At 39.8% G+C, this 21165-nt stretch overlaps 2 protein-coding genes across 2 annotated transcripts; one reads left to right on the forward strand and one right to left on the reverse strand.

Moving 5' to 3' along the window:
- Positions 1–373: 373 nt before the first annotated feature.
- LOC135494839 (alkaline ceramidase 3-like) lies at positions 374–11142 on the reverse strand. The gene is made up of 9 exons (XM_064783127.1): positions 10925–11142; positions 9305–9415; positions 8826–8878; positions 8474–8526; positions 7780–7861; positions 7220–7311; positions 6177–6278; positions 4391–4541; positions 374–3879 (listed from the first exon to the last, which is right to left on the reverse strand). Exons 1-9 carry the CDS (start codon positions 11025–11027, stop codon positions 3835–3837), a joined length of 792 nt encoding a protein of 263 aa, XP_064639197.1. The 5' UTR covers positions 11028–11142; the 3' UTR covers positions 374–3834.
- A 1388-nt stretch (positions 11143–12530) lies between these two features.
- On the forward strand, positions 12531–19687 carry LOC135494733 (sperm axonemal maintenance protein CFAP97D1-like). Its single transcript, XM_064782989.1, has 4 exons — positions 12531–12707; positions 13666–13865; positions 15446–15632; positions 15814–19687. The coding sequence occupies exons 1-4, from the start codon at positions 12615–12617 to the stop codon at positions 16057–16059; spliced, it is 726 nt and encodes a 241-aa protein (XP_064639059.1). The 5' UTR covers positions 12531–12614; the 3' UTR covers positions 16060–19687.
- The last annotated feature ends 1478 nt before the right edge of the window (positions 19688–21165 follow it).

Genomic DNA, 21165 nt, shown 5'->3' on the forward strand with positions numbered 1-21165 from the left:
GAGGAGGAATACTCCCTGGAGAAAATCACCTCCAAGTGCTGAGCGAACGCTGAAGAAGAAATACCCGCTTCTGCTGCAATGGGATGATCCCTGTTGATGCAGTGCCCTGCAGTCAGTGACACAATGATTTCTACTTGGGATTTTACATCGTGTGATGTCACTTTTGTCAACAAAATTTGGCCTACGGCTTTTTCGGTGCCAAGACGTATTTGTCCTTTAAACGGCTGATTTGAATGCCCGATTTGCGATTTATCTGGTTGGCGTCATAGGTTAGCTTAATTTGGAAAGATTCTTAATGGAATCTACCAACTCTTCTGTTGAAAGCTCCAGAATCATGCCACGAGAGAAAGTAAATAAACAAAACAAATACAAGTTCAATTTTCTCAAGAAATTTTTTATTTTCAAATTCATTATGCTAATTTTCAGTTGTACAATTCATGATTTTAAACGTTCAAACGTTCTAGGTCAACAATGCATAGGAATAGATAGGATGCAAAAACTAATGGTACATTTTGGTACCATAAACTGACAAATGGTATATTTTGGTACCATAAACTGACAAATGGTACATTTTTGTACCGTAAACCATCAAATTTTTATGTTTATTTGCGCTTATAACGGATTTCGTAAAAACGAAAAAACAGATTTTTCTGGTAGCAAAAACTGAACGAAATTTCATAATCCACCAAATTAAAAATAATTTTTTGAAATTTTCACGAAATGCACAAATAAGGCATGAAAATTTTGTGGTTCACACTTTCCTTTTAAAGACTCAAGATGTAAAAGTCACAACACAGAAAAAATTAATAAATAACTCGAATTTCATCACTTACAGTTGAAATCACAATTGTCATCACTAAATTTGCGTCATTGACATGCGTAGATCGCACACAGGTCGCATGTAATTTATGTCAAACATAGAGAGATAAGCGCGTCACTGACATGCAACTTGCTGCTCAACTCTCTCATACGTTGCGACGCGAAGCAGGATGGATGTCATTTGTGACTTGGACTGTATCTTCCAGAGTTTCTCTCATAATTTGAATATTCTAATTACCGGAAGAACGCTAATGATCTATGGGCACACATGGTTGAAAATTCATGTTGTCTTGGTAATCTTTAGGTTGAAGTAGATTGCAGCCAAGATTAGACGCATTAAAGAATTGCCCCATGTGAGTTATCCTTATCAATTTTACATGTACGCATGTACATGCACACGTTGATTTGTCAAAACACATCAATTTTTAAATCATTTTGTACCAAAATAACTTTTGCTGTGGATATTGCTGAAATAGGCTATTACTGAAATAGGGTGGCAAATTCTGACCTTACACCCTGTATACACCTTTCCAGAAATGGGGCGCTGAGTGTCCGAAATAGTGATGTCATAAGGGGAAACTAGGCCTTATGGTGGCGGGACAAAGGAGATAGTCATGGTTGACCAACACACTTGAATGCCTTTAATGACGGACAAGGGGAAAAAGTTAGTTCCAATACAAGCCACCAATTTCGGGAAGCATGTTTAAGCCCACATACAATGCATACACACACGCAAGTTAAATTTCAGCAGTAGGAATGCATACAGACTAAAACATCACAAAATATGTCGTTGTGTAACAGCAGCAAAAAGGTGCATTAAAATATTGATAAATTCTTCACCGGAACCAAAGAGCAATTTAAAGGGACAATCTAACTGGGCCTGGGATTTACCAAGCCAGGAGGATAATACCTCCACTTGCCACCATGCACCGCCACTGGTAGTAACGCACTGATTCTTATCTGTATAAGATTTTTGCTAGGGTTGTGAGGCAGTTTTGGACAGGATTTGTGAAACTCAGGTAGGCCTATGGACACACCCAGTTTGAGTGCATTGTTTAGTGCAGTTGTTGGGTGAATCCCGCTGGAAGCAATTTTTGTCTGAAAAACCATCATATCTCATTCCCAAGTTGCCCCTTTAAATTTGTAGCAAGTTTGTTTTCTCAATGGATTGTTTCAAACCACTTCATTCTCGATTAAAAACTGAAAACCATAACATTTTCTTCACCGGATTTTGCAAATAACCTAGATTTGCAAAATTTAAAAATTTAAAAATTGCAGAAAACAATTTTCGGAAATTTTGTAACCGCTAAAATGAAGATCTACAGCTTACATTTTACCTTACAGCTACTACTTGATAGCTCATTAATGATTATACAATAGGTTAACAAACAAAACGTCAACATATGAGGGAGAAGAAAAGTCTTGCAACTTTTAATTTGATATTGATTAACTTTTTTAACATCTTTTTCTATCACAGTTCCAAGGATGAAAAAGCCATTTTTCATTGCTAGAAACTCTTTCGAAAAAAAGATTTAAAAATGTTATTCGATTTTAAAAGTACCAAGACTTTTTTACACCCAGTATATATCTTCAAACAGCTGTTAATGAGTAATGTTTAAGTACAGATGAAAACAACAAACAAATGTCAATCTGACGAGTAACACACAGTCGAGTATAAATCCATAAATATTCTTAAAAACTTGGTCCTCAGATCATTCACATTCGAGAGTAAAAAGTATAAATCTTGCAAAACACTAATTACAATGGACTCGTTTTAAGTTCATCAAAAGTATCTTCAATAATTAATTCGAAAGACTTACAAATAACACTTTCACATCATGAGATAAATAAATACCAGTATATTTATTATATTCATCTTACATGTATTTATTGTAAGCGTTGGTCAAAGTTTTGACCCGCTCTGTGAAAAGCAGGTCAGTGGGAACAGAAGATGTTGACCTTTTTGCACTTGGGCTGACTGCAAAAAAATTCATATTCCAAACTCTTGATAACTGACTTTGTAATAGGATGCCAGGACCGGTACCCCAATTCCCCCTCAATGTGTTCCTTAAGATAAAAGGCATTCAGGATCCAAACTAGCAGTCCCATAAACACCAGTTGTTAATAACATGACTTCAACAGGCATGCATCAACCATTTCTCCAACCAATTTTGGGGAAGGAGAAAAGAAATCAGACACAGTTTGCTCAGTACCAAGGTGGGGTGACACTGACCCCATGTGGGGTCAAATTGTCCCATACATTTTTCACCCCCAGCTTGAACCCTCTATTTCAACTGCATGAATCAATGTGCAAAAAGATGTAAAAGACAGCTCAATGGGCTAAAATTATCATATTTAGCCAAATAGGGCCAGGTGAGCTGGGGGCATTTTCACCCCAAGGACCAATTTCACCGCACTCCATGGTAAATCATAGCAACGACGATCACAGTATACAACAAAATGGCCGCTGACGGGCCCAGACGAGTATTATCAATTATCGATGGTGAGGAAAAATTATGGTTCAGGTTATTTGATAGAGCCAGCAGTTTATTAAAGGCAGTATACATCTCCCTATTTCTGCAGATCTGCTGTGAGCAGCAGTCCACCTGATCAGATGTTCTATTTATAGACACCACTCTGTTGATCTAAGTACACCAAACAGTACTTACATACCTAATCAAGTAGTGTCTATTTCACATGAAGCTGGAGAGAACTAGGTATATTTCTTGTCTTTGTACGACAGCACCCCAGCGCCGCCTAACTACAAGTTGAAGAACTCTGCACACTTAGCTCGACCAATTAACCGGAACCAAAAACTATCAGATATAAAGATATCTGTAAAGGAATAGCTCACAGGTGTTAGAATTGATAGTTCACCGGCGTTACCGGCTTTACCTTCATGATAAAGTAAGACGCACACACTGGCAACATTCATTATCGATGGGGACGGAAAATTTTCCTTCGTAAAGCTACTGTACATTTGCTGAATTTCGCACCTGTCCTATTAGCTACGAATTATGGTGATTTATCCTGCCGTACATATACCATTCCATAGGCAATCTGAAAACAGAAAATGAAACAAAATAATTTTTTACGGCTTTCAGGATCAATTCCATAATATGTGAATGTCGTCTGACTAGAACGTGACAATATATATGTATAACAATAATGATGATATATATATATTGAAAGAATAAAATTAGTATTTTTATCGCTGTATATATAGTGAGTGATTTCTAAAGTGAGCTTTTGATCTACCGGAACTGAACACGCGCAATGTTTTGACAATTTTGCTACAGACCTTTGATCCCCCACACCCAAATTGTTTTGGTATCCATGGTGATAACATGAAGGCATAATGCTGGTCATACAATTCGAATGAAACCACTGGCTTAGGAGTGTAGGTCAAGCTCTGCCAAAACATGTGCTAAAAGAGTTTTACACTCCCCAGCAGTGACTCTAACTCCATAGTGCTGGTCAAATGAAACTTCAAATGGTCAAAATAATGACACTTCAAATGAAACCACAGCCACTGGCTTAGGAGTGTAAGTAAAGCTCAAAATCATCATACCTTAAGCTGTGCATTTTTTTTTAAGTACAATCCCCTGGCATGCAGGGTGAATGTTGTTGCCATATACGTCCCCATCCCTGCACCAGCATGCCACCAGGCGTGTAGTTGAGTAAAAGGTCTAATAGGTGAAAACATGTTCTCTCGAAATAATCTGAAAGAATAAGGCAATTCTCATTCATTTATTCATGCTGAAGTGTTATCGACTGCATATAGAGTAGAACCTCTCTATTAAGGACACCCTCGGTACTGACAAGTGCTGTCCTTAATAGAGAGGTGTCCTGATTAGAGAGGTCAAATTGAATGGAAACAACCAATTTGGGACCAGAACTAGTGTCCTTAATACAGAGGTTGTCCTTAATAGAGAGGTGTCTGCTAAGGGAGGTTCCACTGAATCTCTGTATGATAGCAAAACATATGACAATCGTCTAGACAGGCATGAATTCCAATACAGGGAGTTGTCTCTACTTCTGGCTATCGTTACGACTTTCTGCAGGGCCACTCATGTCCATGTCATGTCAGCCGCAGCTAGATTCTGAATACAAGTTACCCATAACTTTGCGCCGTGTCTTTTAGAAAATTAGGTCAGCACAAAAAATGCACTTAATTGTTGGCTTATTGACTGCATTTAGCCCTGTATCTTGCTGACAACAAACCTATATTATAAAGTTACTGATAACCAATATTTGACTACATACAGCCCTGATATGGCAGCAAAATTCCTGACAACCTATAGTAACTTCATATAGCCCTCATCAAAATTGATGACAACCTAAACTGTCTTCATATACGTGTACCCTTGGGCCAAGTTCTTCAGTCGCATTAGAGGCAAACACTGGCTTTCCCTCAACTAAGCATTATATTCCTTAGTACATTTTATTCATAATTCGTAGTGTCAGGACTTGACGTCATGCAATGTTACTGCAAACACAGACCAGGCAACCAGGCCCAGTATGACAGGTGTCTTGAGGTGATTACTATGCAGTCAGGGGCATGGTTACATTTAATTCAGCGATAATCGTATTCTTCATACAAGTGTTAATAGCTTTAAAGGGGTTCGCCTTTCATGTTCACCTATACAATCGCATCATATTATGATGATTTTAGACAATTTATTGGCCTATTCATTGCATATTTACACAGTTAGAAATTTTCATATTTGAGGTCAATCCCCCAAAGTTTTGAACAGGTGGAGTAGAACATTGAGAGCTGAGTGACAACAAAGGCATTCATAGATCTTCAAACAATATTGGGGATTGTAATGAAAGTAGGAGGAAACCGGAGAGGGAAGTCTCCTATCAGTTAAATGTACTTTGTTTAACTTAAATTTGGCCTACTGCTGTCTCCCTTAAACATCACGTGGACATCAATTTGGTCTGACACAATTTATATTATGTTGCCAGGTCAATTCAGCCCAAACATCTTGACTTAAGAGTCCCCTTAAATGTCTCCCTTAAACATCACGTGGATATCAACTTGGTGTGACACAATTTATATTATGTTGCCATGTCAATCTTACCCAAACATCTCGACTTAATAGTCCCCTTAAATGTCTCCCTTAAACATCACGTGGACATCAACTTGGTGTGACACAATTTTATATAATGTTGCCATGTCAATCTTATCCAAACATCTCGACTTAATAGTCCCCTTAAATATCTCCCTTAAACATCACGTGGATATCAACTTGGTGTGTTAAAATTCATATAATGTTGCCATGTCAATCTTATCCAAACATCTTGACTTAATAGTCCCTTTAACATACTGCTTTGGCAAATGCTATACATACCTAACATGTGGGCAGAAATTTGTATCTATGATCCAGACTAGGAATGCACTGAAATATGCTACATATGAAGCGACAGCCAGCCCCTTTGAGTATTGATATTTTCTGAAAAGAAAACCAGTCGTTTTTAGGAAAATACAGTCCAATTCACAACTGACATCCTGCTTCGCGTCAGTGACGTGCAACGTACGCGCGTCAATGATGCACCAGTGCGTGCTTACATGTAACTCTCCATTCGTGACTTTCGCGTGACCTACGCACTGGGTAGCACGTCAATGACACGCCAATGACGCAAATTTAGACGGTTTCTTTTTTTTTCCTCAAAATGAACCAAGTACAAACATTTTTTTCACTTTTTATTTTGGTTCAAAATGAACCAACATCACCAAAAACTGCAGTCGTCGTCGTCGTTGTCGTCGTCGTTGTCGTCGTTTTCAAAGCCAAATAGACCTATCCTAGCCTGTCAAACCATGAAATTTTCGTTGTACGTTATGCATGATAATTTCAGGGTTTGGGGAGTCTTAACTTAGGGGGGATTTTTGACCGCTTTTAACCCGCGAGTCAGCTTTTTCACCACTACAGGTTAAATGGTCAGATTTGGACTGTGCCAAGACCATTAAAGGGGTATGCCATTCGTAATTAACTTGCAACTTAGCTGAAACTTGGTACACCTGTTAAGTAAATGTACTTGCATATCTGTCTACCCAACAGCAATGTTGAAATTCATATTCAGTTTGTGTTTATACGCAGTAGGAATTTTTTCAATTCAAATACATTGTACATATTTCAAATTTGTGTTGAATATGTGTTGAAATTCATATTCAGTATGTGTTTATACGCAGTTGGAATTTTTTCAATTCAATTACATTGTACATTTTTCAAATTTGTGACGAACGGCATAGAACTTTCAATTACAACCTTTACAGAAAAGTCAAGACACAAAAGTGCCTATGGGTGAGGCACCGTGATTTTAACTCCTACCACTTTTCAACTCAAAAGGTACAAAGGTCAGGAATAGCAGGAGGCTGTCATAAACTGTGACTCACCGGAAGAGAGGGAGAGGGGCCAGCATGTTTATTGTGACGAGAAGGCCGAAAGCTAGCTGGAAGAGCAGCGATTGTGGACTGATCAAATATATCTGAAAACATGAAAAAAACTGAGAATATGAATATGACATTCAAAACCAAGTCCCTTTTCTTGAGATCTTTATATCAGAAGTTTATTCAGTTCCTCTCTTACTTGAGAAGCTGCGAACTATTCAAAGAAATCAAAAAATACGGGTACAAATACTCGAGAAATGTGAGCAGCGCATTGTAAAATGAGGGCCTTCAGAAAAATTCACCAACTTTGCTGCGGCGTGATGCCACATTCTTCAAGTGCCCGACCGTCGGTGACTGCATAACATCACTTGGATTTTACATGGCATGACATCAATTTGGCCAACATGACTGACGTATGTTTTTGGTACCAAGACAGTGGTCCCGTGAAGGGCTGATCTAAATGTCTGCATATTTTTTTGTATTTTTCATTTGGAAATATTCCTGAACTGAAATGTGGTGTCTCTCAAGTAAACTCTATTTGAAAGATTTTAAATGCTCATACTCACCAAGGTCACAATACTACAATATGAGGTCAATACTGCTATGACTGTCTTATTATGAACATTTGGTTTAGCACCAACTTCAATACTGCAAAAGGAGAAGATAATCTATTCATTTATTTATTCGTACAAGGATAGTACACTTAACATCAAGTTGTGCAGTGCAGTGCTGGCTGTGCATTGTCATTGTCACTGTCAATGTCATTGGCACACAGACTTTGTATATAAATCCTATTGGCTGTTTTGCCGGAGGTATGGAGTCCACTTCAGGCCACTGTCAACTGTGGATCTTTTACTTGCCCTAGCATAGACACTCGGGTACAAGGGACCACGGCTTTTAGTCTCATCCGACAGACCCTCTTCTCGTTACTTTTTCTCATATTCTGCCTCAAGCTTGTTGTGAAGAGTCAGGAATGTAGAGTGGAACCTACCTTAGCAGACACCTCTCTACTAAGGACACCCTCTCTATTAAGGCCAATGCATTTGGTCCCAAGTTGGTCATTTCCATTTGATTTGACTTCTGTAATCAGGACACCTCTCAATTAAGGACAGCACTTCTAAGACTCAAGGGTGTTCTTAATTGAGAGGTTCTACTGTAGTTCCTTGAAAGCCACCGGGTTCATGCAGAAATACAATCCTTGGCTCTTCCCGGTGGAACAATAAAAATTCTTTCTGGGCCCTCCAAAAGGAGTTCACTTACATTGAGTATATGAGACAGGATCCACCCCATAGCATGGGAAGTTCATCCAGTAACTGCAATGGAGAGAGGAAAGCCTGGACTTATTTTCACTCATCCAGCTGGTTATCATCCTAGGATGTTTTGCCTCTTCCAGCTGATGACTGATATACATGTAATTCCAAGGATAGACAGTAGGACTCTTCAGATTATGATTTCTCAAGATATTTTACTCTTCTTATCCATTTTCAAGGTGTTTTGACTCTTCCAGCTGGTTATTTAAAAATTCAATTTCTCCAGGATTTCTACTCTTCCAGCTGACTATCGATCCAACGTTTTTACTCTTCCAGTTGGTTATCAAAATTAAAGCACTTACCTGCATTTCATATCTGAGTGTCATGTGGAAGCACCAGGATCCGAGACCCACAACTGCAAAAGAAGTGCAAATAAATTCATCTCCAGAAAATATACAGTTTACCCCCCCCCCCAAGGATAATTCATCCTGAGGACAGGCACACCTCCCAGGACAATGGAACCCATCGCATTTTGTTTGTGGACAACATATCCAAAGCTTTGTTGTAACACTAAAACCGCTGAGGCAAAAATGAGGCGCAGTGTAAAGTACATAGAGAATGACACCACAAGACTTCTTGGAGGGGGACTATAGGCAGGTGCCTGGGGGCCAAATTGGCGGTCTTCCTGTGACTAACATGCAGTCAAGGGACTGGGTCATGTTTAATTCAGCGATACATATATATTTCTGGTATAAGCGTGAACACCCCTATTGGCAATTTCATGTAACTCTATCTTGCCTTCATGGCTGCTACCTATAGACTCCCTTTAAGAATGACTTACCCAGCAGTCCAATGTAACATAATATAAACCTGGTCTCTGCTTTGTCCTTGATAGAAAGCACCAGTCCGGTTATGGCAGGAATGATAAGGAGGCAATTACTGACAGTGTTCCCTGGAAAGATTGGAGATGGTTCAAAACAGTTAAAGGAAACCTATCATGAATCGGTCATAAATAAGGAGAATTTTTGATGGCCCCGTAAGGGCAGAGACCTGTATTCATCCACGACCGGAAGTGTGGCACAGTCACATAGAGCTTATCAAAATGTCAAGATGTGGTAAATACATGGCTGGGATGGACCAAAGTGGAATTAATTCTCAATCTGTGGTTGATTCTTAATCTACAGAGTCAGGCCATCACAGAAATATGCTTTTTGATAATATATTTAAGAAAACCTAATGGCACAAATATCTTTTTATTCTTTGAAAATCAGCAGTTTTAAGGAAACCTGAGGGTGAAATGACACTCAAGATTATTTTTATTAATGGAGAGGAGAGTAGTAATTATGTAATGTGGAGGAGAGTAATTATGTAATGTGGAGGAGAGTAGTAATTATGTTATGTGGAGGAGAGTAGTAATTATGTAATGTGGAGGAGAGTAGTAATTATTTAATGGAGAGGAGAGTAGTAATTATGTAATGTGGAGGAGAACAGTAATTATGTAATGTGGAGGAGAGTAGTAATTATTTAATGGAGAAAAGAGTAGTAATTATGTAATGTGGAGGAGAGTAGTAATTATGTAATGGAGAGTAGAGTAGCAATTATGTAATGGAGAGGAGAGTAGTAATTATGTAATGTTGAGGAGAGTAGTAATTATGTAATGGAGAGTAGAGTAGTAATTATGTAATGGAGAGGAGAGTAGTAATTATGTAATGGAGAGGAGAGTAGTAATTATCTAATGGAGAAGAGAGTAGCAATTATATAATGGAGAAGAGAGTAGCAATTATATAATGGAGAAGAGAGTAGCAATTATGTAATGGAGAGCAGTAATTATGTAATGTTGAGGAGAGTAGTAATTATGTAATGGAGAGTAGAGTAGTAATTATGTAATGGAGAGGAGAGTAGTAATTATGTATTGGAGAGGGGAGTAGTAATTATTCAATGGAGAAGAGAGTAGCAATTATATAATGGAGAAGAGAGTAGCAATTATATAATGGAGAAGAGAGTAGCAATTATGTAATGGAGAGGAGAGTAGCAAGCATGTAATGGAGAAGAGAGTAGTAATTATGTATAAATGGAGAAGAGAGTACATGTATTAATTATGTGACAAGGATAATGGCAAATATGTAAGCCCAAAGAGACCAGCAAATTAAGCAAAGGATGCTGGCTGTCACATCACCAGCACTATGCAACTGGAACATTCCCTACAGAAGCCCAACTGACATCTACAGGCCTATAGGCCCACAGGGCAAAACCTTATGTCTTGGAGTCTATAGCCTTGAGTATAACTAAGCGCTCATGCATGTTGTTCTACATGCTACATAGCAACTATATACAGCTAGCAATAAGGACAATAGCAAATATTGGAAAAGTCGCATGCTTTAGCTGTATGCGAAGGATATACAACAGTATATACAATACATCACCTGATATAGTTGGCCTAAATAATATATAAACAACTTACAGAATTCAGCAATGTAGTGGTGCACTTCGTAATTGTTCTCACACCAGTCTATCGTGGAAGTCACTTCACCCCAAAAACCTGTCTCCGCAGTCGTTGGCGGCATTTTGGGGGTCTTCGGCAAAATCGGTGGAAACTGGAGTTAACAGCCTATAACTAGGCCAACCTGAGAACCGGCATGGGCCTGCCTGTTTCCAGGAACGAATGTCAACACTGAATTCGCAGACGACATCTGCGACCAATCACATTATCATGAAATATTTAAACGTCACTTAGTCGCTTATTGGAAAACTTGGTCGTTGCCAAGCGACGAGAGAGGCGCGGGAGTATCGAATTTAAAGGACGCGTACATTATGTTAGTGTTTTGAGGTGAAAAATGATGTCGGGACAGGCCATATACCTAAGTCCGTCGGGTGTTCATGAAATCATAGTCCTAGTGGTATTCATTTATTGAACGTTTATTGAACGTGTCAGTAGAGGCTGGGGATAATCCCCGAGATAATCCCCGTCTACCATTATGACAGGAGAGACCGGCGTCGTATCATACGCTCCCGAGGCCTCTCAGTGTTAAACCAGCCACAGATCCAAATCCAACCAAAGGGATGAGAGGGGGGATACCCCATCCACATTCCGTTGCATCCATATGGTAGCAGTCAATAAGAGATAGAAACTGCACCTATACCCTTGCCTGTACCACAGGCACGTAGAAATAGCCCTACTCAATTATAGCCCTCAATAGCGCCCTCTTATCGACTTACAAATACCCCCACCACAGACAACACACGTTTTACTTGTGTTACGTGTGTATTCAGTGGCGGGTGTGTGTGCGTGGGGGGGGGGGGGGGGGGCTGTCAGTCGATTGGGGCTCTAATTTCCACGTGCCTGTGTTTCCACCAGCGAAGGTAAAATGATGAAAGATGCACGCGACTCCGTCTTTATCGTAAAGTCTGCTGCGACGGTACTGTCGCCTACATGCAGTGGTTAAAACATCCAACCCATTCCCTTTATCATGTGAAAGTTTCCCCTTGCAATGGACCAGTTCTGTTATAGAAGAAGTATGTGGTATACGGTACTACTACCATTTGTTTATTCATGCTACTTTGTTGTCGGATGGGCTCCTGGCCGATTTTACATTATTCAACAATTGCTGAGCCCCGTCCGTCGCGTGGTCAAGATGACCTAAAGGTGCCTCGATCACCAATGACGAAATGCACATCTTTATCATATAATACACTCGTCTACCATAGGACATTTCAACTGTTACACCGGCCGCGGGATCTAGTTAGTGAGTGGGGAGGGGCTGGTGCAACTATTTTCCAAGGGATACAAGTCAACTGCACATAGGCCTATACAAACACTTCCAGTGTCGTATTCATCAATTCATCTAATTCTAATGGGTTAGATTCAAAGATTGTTCTCAAAGTGGTTTCCCGCACTGCCCCTTGGCTACACCTATGGCTATGTAGGTATAAAGTGTTATTCGTAAACTGGATTTTTTTAACGGGAATTCAAATTTCGCGCCACCGACAACGATGCCCTTTTGTTTGCGGATCCCTGTCGTTGCCATGGGCATGGGTTGTGTCACGTGGTCACGCACAAGGCAACCATATTGATCTCCGACAACAGTAGCTCGGCGGGTTGCATTAGTTTCGCTCTAGTTATTGTGTGAAAAGGGCAAGAATATCCGGAGAAAATGCATCGATCTTATCAGTCTATCCTCCCCTGCCACAATAAGTTATTACAACAGAGATGGGATGAGACATATTACAATGAACACAGGCGAAAGGTGAGGTTCCAGATTTTCTTGGTTGTGTACATTTTTGTACTGTAAAATAGTGGTATACATTGTATACTGTCTGTAGTGATGTACAAATGCAATATGATACTATCATTACTGACATCAGCTGATTATGGCTCTTAGTGTTACCTGTACACTTGTAAATAATCACTATAATATATTGTTGCCTGATCTGAGAAGATGCCTTATAATATTTCTATTCTATAACCTGCCATGTCCATGGAATAGAAATAAGGAAATGGATTTCTTTAGATCTGATCACCTACTGTATAAAACATCCTGAGGAAATCAGGTGTTAATGTTTGCTTCTCGGGTTCCTGAACCCTTGGTTTCCTCAGGATCGGTGTAATACTATTACATGTCACATGAAATTAACTGTCTGGATTCCACAAAATGGAGGGTCTGCTCGAGAGAAGGGCACTGACAACAGAACTGACAATGGCCTAGAGACATTGTCTGGCATCATTGGCTGTTGACGACCTTTCTCAGCACCTCATTGCCATTTTATAGAAAGGTAGCTACTTGTTTTCAGTGGGTTTATGTATGTGTGTAGCTTAGATTTTGAAAATCTGTGGTGAAGGACTGCCAATCGTGCATGTAGGCCTAATGGATGGATGGTCGTCATGCTGGCCCCACCCAGACCTAGTCAACGGACCTCCTTGTCCTCAGTTTCGATGAGCCAATAATTCACTCGGCTACGCACTGGGTAGCGCCAATGACGTGAATTAAAGGATGTCGATTGTGATATTAGGATGGGGAAGGGATATTATGATAAGGGCTACTAGATGGCTTTATGTTCAAAGGAAAGTTAAGTGCCCCTCGTTTATGCCTTATATCTGGTAACAGTACTGCCTAAAGTAACATCTCTGCCTTACGCAACCATGAGTTGTTTCTTTTGAACACCCCTGTACATGTCTTTAATGGTACCTCTTCTTTTCTACTCTAGGTAGCGGAGGTAAAGCCCATGGTCGACACCAAGGCGCCAAGGACTTATATGCATTTACATTTGAAACTAAAGAAATTACAATTAGAGGAAGAACGTCTAGCGACAATTGAGAGGGATAACCGAATTCTGTTGGAAAAGATGGCATATATCATGAGAACGCGAGGACGAATCGATAATAGAAATGACTATGAATACAAAAGGTAGGTGTGTTGTTGAAGTACAGTCCATATCACAATTGACATCCCTTTAATCGCGTCAGTGGCGCGTCAGTCGTTAGTCGCGAAACATAGAGCGAAAAGTCTGTTACTGGCATGCCAGTGACGCGCAGCTCGCGTGCAAAGTAGAAGGGATGTCAGTTGTGACTTGGACTGTAAGAGGAGAAAAAATTTCCTAGATGTACTTTTCTTTTCACATTCTGTAGCCATGCGCTATTAACGATGCCGTACCAATTAGTAGCAAGGCAGAAAATCAGATCTCTGGTGTTTCATCCAGTCCAATACAATGTACTTCGCATCGTCCTTAACCAAATTCTCTCACGAGCAGTCAGTTTGGAAACACAGCTAAATAGCTCTTGTTGAAATCCAAATTCTCTTTGGTCAGTCGCATCGGGAGTTTGTTGAATTGCTCCAGTGGTAATGTCTTTTCAATAGATATTTCATCCACTTTGATGGGAATTTCTATTTCCGTCCAAAACAGCTCAATTATTCCGCACTGTGTCTGAAACCTTTCAATCAAATTGTAATATTCTTTTCACGACATGTTGCATTGATTATTAATAGGATTTCTATTCTTTCATTTGACCATTCGCATTGATTATACATGTATGCAACCAAGCGGAACTAATTGGATTTCCCTACCTGAAAACGTATCTCGTTTTAAAAATTGCTTTCCCACTAAAAAAAAGCTCTGCAATGTAGTTTCATTGATCTACATTGTATTAGAATAGACTAGTTGATCAATTACTGTAGCACCTCTCTATTAAGGACACTCTCGGGACTGACAAGTGCAGTTCTTAACAGAGAGGTGTCCTGATAAGAGAGGTAAAACAGTGATAATTTTGAGTCACTGGCCTGTGGAGACCACACACTATAAAACCCACCTACATTCAGTCATTGTGCTCCTGGTTGTATAAGTCTGACTGCACTTTAGTGTCAATTTGGCTTCTAGAGTAATGAGTACTTGAATCATGCTGTTCAAATTGCCTTCTCATTTTTGTAAAGACCTTTTCATGTTACTCCTCATGCTCATGACACCATGGCCACCTACTGTTTCGCGCAGACGAGAATTATCGAATCTTATATTGAATGCAATGTGATACTAATCATATATGACATCCACACTCCATGCGGTCCTCCAAATGAACGGAGTGCTTGGATTGTGGTTCCACTTCCCCTGAAGACAAAACAGTTGAAATGTCTGAAATACGGGCCAATAAGAATGTCTTTTTTATACAGCCAGTCAATGAGAAGGCGACCACATCGTGTTTTGACATAAAAGACTGTCATACTCATGCTTTAGGGGGTCTCTTTGAGTATAAGATATTGTCAGTGCTATCATTATAATCATTTACACCATTGGACACCCAGTGATGGGCATTGGTGACAAAGATTTACTTCGCAGAGATGGAGAGATCGAGTTGGCAAATCATGTTTGCTGGCCGCATAGAAAGGGTTTTGATTCAAAAAGCTGCTACGTGATGTTAATGTAGTCTGTGCGACCTCTCTGGAGAGGCTTCACAAAACGTTTTAGCTCATCATAAGTCTTTACACACTATTTTCAGTTTGAACCGAGAAAAACGAAAACGTGAATTGCTACGCATCACCCATGACAACCAAGAAATCCTTCGCCGCATCACGCTACGACAGCCTGAGTACGATCATATCAAATGGCAGATGGATTGGGAAGAGAATCAGCACTTTATGGATAATATCTCACATTATCCCAAGGAGTGGTGGCTCATGCAAAAGGTATGGTTCAGCTTTAAGGAAGTTCGCCAGAGAAAACTTCAGAAAAAAACATGATTTAAAAAAAAAAGTGGCATAAAGTTTTAATGAGTTGTCCGAGGAATGGTCTTATCCATAGGTTTTGATGATTGGTAGTTTTTTGCAATTTAGTCCCTTCTTTCACGAAATGTTTTCCTACCTTCAGAGTGCTTATGGTGGTGCCAGTAGTCGACAGCAGAGCGCTCGGGAGAGTGCCCGAGGCAGTACTGCCCGCAGTCAAAAGAACGAGGGTGCCCAGTCGGGCGGTGAGGCAAAGGAGGAGAAGCAGGAAAGTGAACAGAAGCCGGAAAGTGAGAAGGAGCCGGAAAGTGAGCAGGCGCGGGAAAGTGAGCAGCAGCGGGAAAGTGAGCAGGAGCAGACAGAGCAGGAAGAACAGCAGGAACAGGACTAAATCGCCAAATTGAGAGAGATTTGAATTACGATTGAGATTGATGCGTTTATGATGAGGTAGTGGCTATAGAATCTGCTAGGTGGCGCAGTCAGTTGTGTACCTTTTCAAGGCTCATGAGGAGGCCGGTTTCATACCAGAAGAACAAGAAACAAGGTGAAACGACTTTGGCAAACCAATCTCGTCTTGCAACGTCCAATCTGTGGTTGTGACGTGATTTGCTTCCCCTGTTCGTTGGCTCTGTTACTCGTACTGCACGTCATGTGACATCGTTTACATCATCAGCAGTTGGCATTGTCTCACGATGTTTACACAGGCCTTTGAAAGGTACACGCCTTGCTGCGCCATCTATCAAAGTCCACTACCCCATGGTTGGTCCTTAGGGAAGTGAAAATTATTCATGGACTGATATGGGTCAGTGCCCTTGTTATAAGGGGTACTGTTGTGTCAGAGGTGACCTTGAAAGGGAGGTTTATCTGTACTTGTTCTAAACCTTACAAAAAAAGCCAAGATCATCAGTTCTTTGACTAGAGTGTTTGGTTTATCAGATAACGAAAATCTTGTTAAAAAGATTTTTGACATCTAAATATGTTTATATTTGACTTCATAAAGTCGGTGATATCATCCATCAAAGTTTCGATGCTGTGATTACAATAGCCATAATAGCTGGCTGCGTTATATAGATTGAACTTGAGCTCAGTTTAAAAAAAGTCAGTCATGACTGTACATGCTGATTTAATACCTAAATGTCAAGATTACCGACCAATCATGAATTGAGATTGTGTATCGAATGAATTATTGGATTGTAAAGTGTTAGATCATGAGGTAATGATTATTGATTGATTTTAATATGGCAGTCGAATTTTGAAAGGCGAGGTGAGGTTGTTTATCAAATTTTGTCATTGGCATAAATTCATTCGATCTGATATCATTGATGTACAAGTGCTTTAAAATTTCTGTTTTCCATTTCCCATCTGGTTATTGTGTAAATTGACCCAAAAAATCCTCTCGTGGCAGTATTGATCAGCCCACTTTGGTTTTATTGCATTAATCAACCTCAGCCCAGCAGGTGATTTAAAATTTGGTTTGCCATGCTCATATGAAGTTCATTGTAACCATGACATCCTCTGACAGTTTGTTTTTTTACAAAAGTGGCATTATTTTCTATACATTGTATACGTGTTTGACCTAGTAAATTAAGACTGGATCAGAATTTGATCTGGTCTGAATTTGATTTTTGTCCGCACTGTCAGAATTTGATCCGGTCTAAAATCGATTTTTCTCCACTATTAGAATTTGATCTGGTCTAATTTTGATTTTTCTCCACATTATCAGTATTGGAACCGGTCTAAATTTGGTTTTCTCCACTCGATTAGAATTGGATCCGGTCTAAAATGTGCTTTTCTCCACATTATCAGAATTGGATCTAGTCTAAATTTGCTTTTGCTCCACACTATCAGAATTTGAGCCGACCTAAATGTGCTTTTTGTCCGGACAATCAGATATTGATCCGCTGGAGGAGAGTGCCAACAAATGACTGAACGCCACCTGTGGCCAAACTCTGAACGTTATGACCTGGCTATTTCTGTCCACACTGTGGAAAAAGGCTTAAAAGCTCGTCCGGATAGGGTATGTAATAAACGTGTAAGGTTAAAATCTGAAGAAATTCTCTAAGAGCTGTTTATTTACAGAACTTTGTTTCTCGACCATGACATTGATGTATTCCTGTATTATCCGAAGTATTATGTGGTGTATTGCCTGTCGTGACTTACTGCTGAGTTTCATTAAATATTAGTATAATTTCAGAATTCATGTATTATCAATGACCTTTTAGTTGTTCATCCAGATGAGGACTAACTTTCGTAGTACATGTTGTGGATTCCATTGGTTGCTATGGACTGTTGTGGGTGCCTAGATACAGTTGCCATGGTTACTGTTGTAGTCCCCATGGCAGCTATGAGCCAGACAACATTGTCATGGTAACTCATGTGCCAACCATGTCAATGGATGCCGTTGCCAAGGTTCGAACCATGTCACTAGATAATGTTGCCATGGTTACCAATGTAGTTGCCATGGCAACTAGATACGATTGCTATGGTAATAATTACATTCCACTTTTTTAATCATGATCATATTCTTGCCAAACAGTCATTTTGTCCGATTTTCGAAAGTGAAGTTGTGTCACAATCATTCTACATGTACCTGTATTCCCAAAGTATGTATTATTATTCTCACAGACTCATCAACCTTTCCATTATTCAGTGGTTGTGATACATGTAGCATATGATGTTTTGTATACGAAATCTTTGAAATAACACTTTTGTGCAACTTTAAAATCCATTTCATGACACTATTTGTATACAAAATCTTCGAAATAACACTTTCATGCAACATTTAAATTTTCTTACGACACTATATTTCACATATTTTGAACGAAGGTATGAATTTCAGCAATTTTATCAAATCAGATTTGAAAAGATTTGAATCAAGCAATTTTGTTTTTGAAATCATGTTAAAATGAAGTCATTAGGATTTTGTTTTATATGTGTAATGTAATGTGCATATACATGTACATGGCTGTGTGCATGTACATGGCTGTGTGCATGTACATGACTGTGTCATGTATGTGCTCCTCCGTCTGACATGTAAATGGCTACATCCTTTGGGGCAAAAGTGAATAATGTTTGTCAAACTATTTTATCATCAACGGTGCATCAATTTATGGATAAACTGTTGAATTCACACGCTGTCATTGACTGTACTGTGACGTTTTTTTTATGTGGTGTCGTTACGTTTTCAAGATTCTTGTCTTGCTTGATTTTCTAGACTAGAATTTTCTCCGCTAAATTCCCATGTTATGCTGAGGCTGGTCAAGCAAACTTGGGGTGTATGCCTGTCATCTTGTCTTGGCTCCAGTACCAGTAAATGAGTAGGTTTGAAAGCAAATGCAAGATATATAATGAAGTCTTTAAAAGACTTGAAAGTGTAAATTTGTATATTTCAGCAATTTTCAAGTCTTTACTAGTCGTTAACTGTGATAGTGATACATGTATGCCTTGTGATGTGCGTTGTTTGCAATGTACATGTATGCTATGCTTATTAATTTATAGAAGCCTGGAGTTATAAACTGAAGTAGAATGCCTTTTGGCATTCGTGTAGCATGTATCTTTACTAGAGCAAGGTATACTACGCTTAATCGTCAATGCCTCGAGCTTTTGAGCTGTCTACTTTGAAATAGCGTAATAGAGTTTCTCGAATCATGTAGTGATGTAAACTTTTCCCAAAATCATTAAGAATATTCTTTGCGACAGAAATGTAAATATTTTTCCAAAAATACAGAGTGTGAATTAAAATGTTTCCCCATTGAAAGGCCTGCTGACACTTTCAAAGGCCTAATAATGCTTTTGATTGGGCCATGTTTTAATTTACACCCTGTATATCATATCTGGTACTGAAAATTAAATATTTCTCAAAATGAAGAAGTCATTGTTGCTGCTGTTTAATGGTGAAAAGTATAATGTTCTTGTCTTTGGATTATGGGCCATTGGATACTATCTTGTGGACATTTTATGTAACATTTTTGAGATGTATATACTTTTCTAAATAAATGGCTGTGAATATGTGTAACAAAGTCATGGATTCCTTCTTTCTTCATTTATAAACTTCATCAAATGCACCAAAGTATGATAACCTTGCATTGGTATGGGGACCTTGGCAACAACAAATGTAGCCAAGTGCTGTTTACTGGCATCGGTATGGGACCTTGGCTGTACTCCAATCATGATAGGGTACCATCTGTCGACTTCATCAAGTGTAACCAGGTGTGGTCGACTTCCATCAGTTTCATCTTGACCCTCAATGTATTGACATTGCTAAGCTTTACAGACAACGCGCGTCACCACTGGAAGTTCAGTATGATCAGTTTGGGACGTGGGCTATCCACCAATCACAAGAGGGTACAAGCAATACTACAGTCGCTGCTCTTGAGGCGCAGACTATCACCAGGGTATTGCATTATTGTGAAAGAGACGACACGTCAATTTTGTCTCAGTTTTGATGCATACCCTTCTGAAAATAAGCACAGCTCAGCTTATTGGGATGCCGATAGGGGTCATACTTTAAGGATGTATGCACATGAGGAGGGGTAGGGTCATTTGTGTATGCTGTACAGTTCCGTACAGGGGCAGTCAGGTCCTGAAAGTCAGAAAAATGTGCAAACTTGAAGTGTGGCCCTTTACCCCACTGGATGACCTCTTCAGCATTTGTTGTGACCTCATATCATTCTCTAACAAGTATTGCTCGACACCCTCAGGACTTGCGACCCATTTGTATGTATGATTGTGTCCCAGTTGGGTTTATTGGCTCATTGACTGACATCTCCTGCTAGAGAGAGAAGTCAAACTCTACATACTGTCCAGCTGGATGAGGTTTTTGTTTGCTCTTGCAAAGGCACCAGGTCCGAGAACCTTGAACCGAGAAATCTAAAAGGATGAAGCAATTAAGAGTGAGAGGTCTTGCTCAAGTAGTTAAACCATACAGCAGCGATCCTTTTGAGAACTGATCCCATGATCTTCTGACCAGCAGTCTCTCTATTTGAAGACAGGCTGTTGGCTGGATCGTGCCTTTGTCTACCAAGACTGGCTGAGCAGTAGAGTCACAATCTATGCTGGACATTGAGCCTATCCTTTTGAGGTCTTTTGTAAAGGACCCACACAAATTCAACAGTTGTGGTCCAATTGCAGACTGAACCTGAGATCTCCTTGTTATGGCCCTGGCCTTTGAATACCACTAGTCCTCCGATCAATAGGGATAGCAAAGGGCAGAGAATTGGATGGGTGACACACTCTACATGCCGACTGATCGGAGGTGAATTTCAGTCCTAAAGTCTCCTCCTTTCACCGCTGACACAAAGGGCCAGGAAATCTGTCGGACGCACCATCATAAACGGGTGGCCAATCAAACTGCTGGACACAAAGTAATTGAATGACGGCCTGAATCGATAGTGCCAACCTCAGGATCAGGTTACCCTTCTTCTATACAACATGCACTCTGCATTTGGGTCAGGTTGGCATCCCTGGAACCGTTACTCATTGAACACCTGGTCTTCCA

This window comes from Lineus longissimus, chromosome 10, assembly GCF_910592395.1.
Source record: "Lineus longissimus chromosome 10, tnLinLong1.2, whole genome shotgun sequence".
Classification (NCBI taxonomy): domain Eukaryota; kingdom Metazoa; phylum Nemertea; class Pilidiophora; order Heteronemertea; family Lineidae; genus Lineus; species Lineus longissimus.